Consider the following 8,232-nt stretch of genomic DNA (forward strand, 5'->3'; position numbering starts at 1 on the left):
TCCGAGTACTGGACAACCTCTCTTCATTGCTGACTACCAGCAATAGAAAACTTTGCCTTGCAAAAAAAAAAAAAAAACCAAAAAAACCAAAACAAGTCTCCCCAAAAGTGAAAGCCTTGCCTGAAGAAGGAGTGCAAGGACCAGTGCTGAAGCACCAACTGCCCACCTGGCAATGCAGGCACAGACGCTTTGGCGTAGCAAGGGAATGTGCCAGCAACTGCCACAGTCCACTTCCAGACCCCTCACAAGCACAAGATAATGACTACGTCCTTAAGTCTCCTCCCCTGGCATTTCAGTGAATAAATGTTATCAAGCTCAGAGCTGCTAACGACAAGCCACAGGCAGAGGCAGATACAGCAGCTCAGCTCAGTAACTCATTCACAATATCATCACTTCAGAGCACATAGCACCCTCAGATTTTACTTTGTGACTCAGAGCTGGTTCAGACCAGGGAATCAGGCTAGTTAATTTTTTAGTCCAGGTTCAATGGCAATTGAAGTTATTCCAATTTCTTTCCAGAGGATGTTCAAAGCAACATTTCTCATTTAGCATCACTTAAAGAAAATAAATAGGTAGTTTTCTATTTAGGTTCAATAAAGACATCACAATAGTGACTCATATTTGCTTCAAACAGGCAGATCAGGTTTTGGGTCAGGTTTTGATTCAACTCCAAGATACTTTAAAAAGCTAAGTTGGACAAAGTCCGAGAGTACCACAGAAAGGGTCCTGAGCAACTGCGACTATGATGACCATAAACCAGGCCTTAGATAGTGTTTTTCACTCCAATTCCTCCTTCCTTCATTTTACTGAAGTTGCATATTACAGTTAGCAGATGAATGTTACCTTGTGTAGCACTTAGTTGTGCTTACACTGAAAGAAACAACACCCCAGAAAATGCCAAGACTGGTCTACAAACAAAGCTAAGCATAAGTAATTAAAGGGTTTCATGTTGAGGAAGAGGTACAGGTCAAAACTTTACTGTTAACGTGAAAGCCAGGGAAGCTTATATTAGCTTTTTGTAACCTAAAGACCACAATTCACTACATAGTCCGGGGCTTTTCTGGTTTTGTTACTTAAGAGTAAATTCGGTGCTTCATCTTCTCACGGCTGTTTAGAAGCATCAAACAAGAACAAGAAACACTAACCTAAGCTACACATTTTTCTCTCTCTTATCCCCCCCCTTCTCATTTTCTCTTTATCTACCTTTACACTGAGGTCAAAGCAGCCTCACATCTAGGAAAACCCGACATCAGTGTGGCAATATACACCTATACCAGTGAGAGTCCAGACCCGGATGGATTCCGGCTTGTCGTTTTCCTTCCCTTCAGCATCTCTTCTGGACACTCAGAGTGACATACACAGAGGAAAACCAGACTTCAGGTGGCAGCAGATCCAGAACAGAACAGAAATATTACTCCAGTTTTGTATGTTAATAGAAAAAGTATTCAAATTGGGCCCTTTGCACCATCTCTGTTCTTAGCAACACATTTTCTTCCAAGCCACACTGGAGAGTTTAACATAATAATTGTTGATTTTAAAATGTGTATTATGGCAGTGTCCAAGGGCTTTTAGAGATCAGATCCCTGAAGTGCTACACACCATGTACCGGAAGATCCTCTAGAGCATCAACCAGCATGCAGGAAAACCGAGGCACACACCAACTCTGTATCCATTTATTGCTTTGTTGATCAGTAGCAGGACTGAGAAGAAAAGCTAGATTTTCTCAGCCTCATTTTAGTTTCCTATCACTGGATTATATTCCTCTTCCAAATTTTTTTCTGCTTTTTTGAATGCATTCCCCTTCCATTTGAATTTTTTTGGGCTGTTGACATTTCATTAGGAATAGGAGTGTCCCCTGCATGGGATAGAGAGGCAGTAAACCTGTCTTTTCCACTCTTTTCTTATTTTGATAGATGAGCTTATGGATGTATCAGTTCTTCAAGATTCATACAGTCCAGCTTTGTATTAAACACTGACACAGATACAGTGAGATTGAGCTGTAGAAATAACTCAACCCTAAAATATTTTCATTGACAGGCTCTACTTAACATCAATAAATACCCTCTTTTTCAGGATTCCCAGTCACAAGACATTTCTAAGGTTACACGTGGCTATAAAATGTTTGCAGGATTAAGCTGTTAGGACCTGGGCTCTGAGGGCTCTGATGGTTTAAGCCTGTTCCCTGTATATTTTTATGCTTAAATGTGTGTTATTAAAACACAGCTAAGTTAATATAAAGGCTGCTTCTATGTTGCGGTATTTCTAATTATAGTATTTATTTTCCCTTTGCCCATTTATGAAATTTTCAAACATTTCAACAAGACCATGAACCAGAACCAAATGATTTTTTTATTAAAGTATAAAAATGTCTGGCCTTTTTCAGCTATGAAACGGGTCATAAGAATTGTTCTCACTTACCTTCCGAAAATGGGACCTCCCACAAGCTGGAGGACACCAAAGGTTGTCTGGAGGTAGCCAAACCCCACTGAATCCAAATTTAGGCTCTTTGCCAAGTACTAAAAAAGAAAAAACTTAACAGGTCAGGGGAAATGAAGTATGCTATACTTCTGAATATAGGACTTAATGTCTGTGTGGAAAGGGCTACAGCTCCAAACAAGCACTTCCTTCAGTTCCCCATATCTACAGATGAAATCTTCACTGGGTCAGACACAGGCTGCTTAATGAAGACCACAAGTCTCTGTCCCACACCATCCACTAATGAAGATCAGGGGGATGTGATCAAAACCATCAATTTTGCACCAGGTCACAAATCTGAATCACCCTTTACCTTTGCAGTCTAATACAGCTGAACATATTCAGCTACTGCTAAGGGGATAAGGTAGATTTTAAGTAGCTTTCCTGCCTCCAGACCCCGCACTTGGGGCAGCCCAAGCACCATCCAGGAGATGACTGCTGTAAGGTCTTGACACTGTTGTTTAATTGAGCAAGCTGGAATCCATGCAAGCATAACATAGGAGAAATATTACTTTTACTTATAATCTGGATGGTATGCCCACAACCTGACCTCGCAAAAAACTGCAGATGCACACCTTGAAGACCCACAATCCTTTGAGGTTTTTTATTTAAAAATTGTATGCTCAAGGGACAGCCCTTTCTGATTCACATTTTTGTTTTGTGCCATCTGCTAGGAGTTGTTTAAAACTCACAGCCAAGTTCAGCTCTCAGAAGGTGTGAAGATGCCCCAGTCTTGCCTGCTTCCCCAGTATGTGGTCTGCACCCAGGTCCCCAAACCCCCTGTAATTGATTGGTGACCAACTAGACCAATCTCCTATAAATAAACTCTCTCTCAGCCTACAGGCTCAAGGCACCATGAGCTGGTTTAGTGCTAGGAGGAGGGAGCAGTTTGCCTCTGAAATCACAAAACCTGTTGAGAGTTCTCCCAGAAGACATGGGCTCACCAGAGACAGCGGTGGTCATGTGTATCACAGATCCAGGAGCTCACAAGAGCAGGAAAGCTGCCTGGTGGAAAAGGACCTGAAGGTGCTGGTCAACAGCTAGCTGAATACAAGCCAGCACTGTGCCTAGGTGGCCAAGAAGGCCAATAGCATCCTGGCTTGTATCAGAAATAGCATGGCCAGCAGGACTGGGGAAGTGATCGTCCCCCTGTACTCAGCACTGGTGAAGCTGCACCTCAAATACTGGGTTCAGTTTTGGGCCTCTCACTGACAGGAAAGACATCAAGGTGCTGGAGTGTGTCCAAAGAGTAATGAAGCTTGTGAGGGGTCTACAGGACAAGTCCTGTAAGGAACAGCTCAAGGGATTCAGGTTGTTTATTCTGGAGAAAAGGAGGCTGAGGGGAGACCTTATCACTCTCTACAACTACCTGACAGGAGGATGTAGCAAGGTGGGTGTCGGTCTCATCTCCCAGGTGACAAGTGATAGGACAAGATGAAACAGCCTCAAGTTGTACCAGGGCAGGTTTAGATTAGATATTTGAAAAAATTTCTTCACCAAAAGGGTTATCAAGCACTGGAACAGGCTGCCCAAGGAAGTGGTTGAGTCACCACCCCTGGAGGTATTTAAAAGACCTTTAGATGTGGTGCTTAGGGACATGGTTTAGTGGTGGACTTGGCAGTGTCAGGTTAAGGGTCAGACTTGATGATCATAAAGGTCTTTCCCAACCTAAATGAGTCTATGAAACCAGACAGGAGAGTCCAGTAAGTGAGAATCAATGATTCCCACTCACAGCTGGTTTATTATGCCCTCAGAAAAAACTACCTCTGATCCGAAACCTCCAATTTCTGCTGCCTGCTTGTTGGGTCACTCTCCCACTGCAGGCAAGAAGACACAAACTACATCAGCTTCACCCAGGGTCATCAGGCCAGGAAAGGGCTCTAGGTGCTAATGCAGTACAAATAGTAAAGCAGCTTTTACTGCCTGGGCAAACCCTGAACACAGTCACAGCTTGCCTGCTAGGTAGGAATACAGTTTCCTCTCTCCTGCTAGAAACTCTCTTCTGATTTTGCTGGAAAACTACACAGCTTGGCGTTGAAGGCAAGATGCGCCGTGAAGCAGGACCACCCATACTCACAGGCATGACTCCCATCTGCATGAAGAGGAAGGTCAGCTCTAGGGTTACAATCAGGTAGGCAACAAGGATCGTTTGTCTCCTCTTGACCTCTCCCAAGCAGCTGCTCTCCCCCAGGGTCTCACTCTTCATTCCCAAGTCTTCTTCCTCACCTCCAGAGCTGGCTTTTGTATTCATAGTACTCATGGAACAACTTACTGCAGGCTGATGGGCTGAAAAAGTGATACAAAGGTGCTTTCTAGCTGGGAACATAAAGCATAGGTAAAATGCGGAAGCTGTGTGTACAGTTCAAAGCTTACAGTGTGAAAGGTGCTGAGTCAGCATGCCAACATTTTTTCTTTTTTTTCCCTCCCCTTTACTTACTTGCCAGGCAGGATCAAAGGTAACCACAGGTCTCCTTCTTCAGCCTTGTCCCAGGTGGGCTCATTACTTCAAGTACCATCACAACAAAAATCAGCTTGAGAGTCCCAGCAGAGTGAAAGTGGACATTGCCCCAAACAAGAGCACGTGACAAAATCTTCAACTCTTTAACTGTTTCACTTCTTTCACTTTTATTGCCTCTGGTGGCTCAGAAGAGATTACTGTTTTAATTCTTCATGAAAGGCACTTTGATTTTATTTTTGGAGGTTACAATTGAAGCTTACAGCAGAACAGCTCTTCCCAAGCCCTCATGCTTCTTGCAATAGATTTATACAGGTCCTGGAACAAGCCTAGGTCTTACGTGCAGTTACAGTTGCTCTCATCAACACCTCCAGCTGAGCTGTTTCCCCTCCTTCACCAGGTGCTGCAAATTTATAGACAGACTGAGCTAGCAAATGTTCACATGTGACTCCACTCAGACTACAAATTATCAACCAATGCCAAAAACATTTTTTTTAAAAAAAAAAGTATTAAATCCACACAAATTATGAGGCTGACTGCAAACTGGGGAGTTAAATAAACAAGACTCATTTGTCCTTTGGGAGTTTTGTTTGTTTGCTTGCTTGTTTACTTAGGGTTTTATATATTTGTTTGTTTGCCTGGGGGCGTTATTTGTTTGTTTTCTTACTTGTTGAAGCCTGGAAGTCTGGTTGAGCATTATTTTTATTTTAGAGAGAAAAAGAAAGCAGAGATCTCAATATCATGATTTTGTAGAATCACAGGACTTTCGGGAGGAAGGGACCTCAGGAGATCTCATCCACCCTCCTGAAAACGGATTTGCTCTCTCACTGAGCATCTGGGAAAGAAGTTTTCCCTAATGTATAATCTGAATTTCTCAAGCTGAAGCTTGTAGCCATCGTTCCTCATGGTATCGGCTGCCACTATACAGAAGAGTCTGGCTGAATCATCTCTGGAGCTGCCCTTCAAGTAGTTGCAGGCTGCTGTTAGAACACCCCAGCCTTCTCTTTGCCAGAATGAACAAGTCCAATTCCCTCCACCTCTTTTAAAGATGATGTACTCTAGACCCCTGACCTTCTTGGTAGCCCTTGCCTGGGTCCAACCCAGTTTGTACACAACCCTCTTGAACTGGGAGGCCCAACACTGGGTCAGCCTCACCAGCACCAAGCCAAGGGGAATAACAACTTCCCTGGATGTCCTGGCCATGCTTCTCCTCAAATGGTCCATTACATGGTTTGCCTTATTCCTGATGAGGATGCACCATTGGCTCACACAGCATCGCCATCACCCATGGTCCTCATGCTAGGGTTGCTACATGTCCGGTTGGTCCCCAGCCTGCATTGATGCAGGTGGATATTCTGCCCCAGGCTTGGGGCAAATTGTCACCACTTTCAGCTTGAGGGTTTGGTTGATCCAGCTCTCATGTTTTATGCAGACCCTCTTCCTGAGGCTCCATCACTGACCATGTCAGCCAGTCCCTCTAATCTGGTAACACCTCAGTTCAGAAGCAGAGGTTTGACTCGCTGTGAAGGCTGACACAAACACATCGATACAGGGACACACACATTTGCTGGCTTGGATCCGGAGTCCTTGTCAGGGTTCCCAGGTTCCCAGCCAAGCCCAGGGAGAGGGAACTGTAAGATCTCTGGACACACCTTTTTATTCAGCAAATGTTGCTGCAGAGACCCAGGATTTGGTGAGGGCTGCCAGGCTCTACCTCCTGGCGAGGGAAGGGGAAGACCAAAGGTTTAACATTTCACCAGGGGCGGGTACCATATCACTGGAGGTTGCACAGAAACAACCTTTTGCAAACTCAGCCAGAGTATGAATAAAAAAGCACCTTTAAAGAAGGTTCCCTATAGCGATACCAGCACTCAAACAGACCCAACTCACAACGCCCTAGAAGTCGTATTTGTTACTGAAGAAGGAAGATTACCCAGCATGTATCCCAATTTAGCAAAGGATCAGTGCTCGACATTTGGTTCATCTCAGCAGTAAACAATGGATTTGCCTGCACTTTGAATGTCCTGCAGCACAGCACCAACATCATCACTCCCTGGTTTGTGCTGGACAGGCACAATGTACAAATTACCAGCATTGAATAGAAGAGTAAAATTAATGACAGAACTCTGTTTATGGAGGTTTCAAGACAACCGAAAAAACAACTCATGCAAATGCAATGTAAAACACTGCTTACAGGAAATGTTGCTGACTTGGACTTGAAAAGCATCAATATTTTGACTGGTGAGTTTGTCTCAGCAGCAACTGAAAACAGATCCCAGCAAGGCGACCAAGGGAAGCAATGACTTTCAGATGCAGCCACTCTCCACCAGATACGAGCCTCATCCTGCCCGGGGCATGCAGTGCAGACAGCTAACCAGCCACATGCTCTCACTCAGATTTAGCTTCTTTCTACTGGCATTGACAAGGGAAATGGAGTAAGAAAAACCCAAGTTTAATTTTCAGCCTCTGGGGCAAAAGACACAGTTCTGAGAAGCAGGGAACTAAACTCAGTGCCTGGTGTGGAGGTGACCATGAAGAATGAGCTATGATCACCAGACTCAGTTCCTGTATGTCACTGGACGCCTCTTGATGGCTCAGTGCTCAAACCTTCTCCTTAGCATCCCAGATCAGGCTGCAAGTGTGTGCTCTGGGCCCAACTCAGCTATCCTCTTCTAGCAATAGTCCCTTTGGCAGGATCATTTATCTCCCCATCCCTGCACTTTGGCACTGATAGGACAAAGGGAAGAGGGTGGCAGTTTTAAGCTGCCTTTACAAGCCATGAGCCAAGCCATGCCCATGCTGCCCTGGCCTCAAGGACGTAGGGATGAGCTGTATTCTCCAAATTTGGCCAAGACATTGGCAGGCCTGAATCATCTCAGTGCCCTCCCACAAGGTCTTCTGTGCAGGAACTTGGACTTTCCTGACTTTCAGCACCTGATTTTTAAAATTTCACCCCATGAATCAGTCGATCTAGGGGCTAAAGTGGCAGCACGAGCACCTATAGAAAAACAGCCAGTGTGATCGACACAAGGCAGATCCTACTCCTCCCCTGAGTGAGAAGTCTGTCTGAAAATGCCTGCAGGAGCGAAAGTATGATGGAGATTAACTCTGTTCCCAGCTATGCCCGGTTGAACATGGCGCTTGTAGCCATCCAGCTAGGGGCCAGTTCATCTATACCTGTAGTGATAATGCACCATTAATGACAGATGGCATAGGCTGGCATTGCATTTTTATCTAAAGGCTCCTTCTGGCTCAGTTAGAGACTACATCACAGGTAGCAGTCAGTCACTGACAAGCCGTCT

General features: G+C 44.7%; 1 protein-coding gene across 1 annotated transcript in view; it reads right to left on the minus strand.

Annotated features, from left to right (window-relative positions):
- Positions 1-5,041, minus strand: part of SLC67A1 (solute carrier family 67 member 1) — a 62,303-nt gene extending 57,262 nt beyond the window's left edge. Inside the window, exons 1-3 of the mRNA XM_074841929.1 lie at positions 4,913-5,041; positions 4,553-4,761; positions 2,419-2,516 (exon numbers count right to left, since the gene is read on the minus strand). Coding sequence (XP_074698030.1) covers positions 2,419-2,516; positions 4,553-4,735 — 281 coding nt within the window. The 5' untranslated portion in view covers positions 4,736-4,761; positions 4,913-5,041. The remainder of the gene's footprint in view (positions 1-2,418; positions 2,517-4,552; positions 4,762-4,912) is intronic.
- Positions 5,042-8,232: the final 3,191 nt, after the last annotated feature.

The sequence above is a fragment of the Strix aluco genome, chromosome 16 (assembly GCF_031877795.1).
Source record: "Strix aluco isolate bStrAlu1 chromosome 16, bStrAlu1.hap1, whole genome shotgun sequence".
Lineage (NCBI taxonomy): Eukaryota > Metazoa > Chordata > Aves > Strigiformes > Strigidae > Strix > Strix aluco.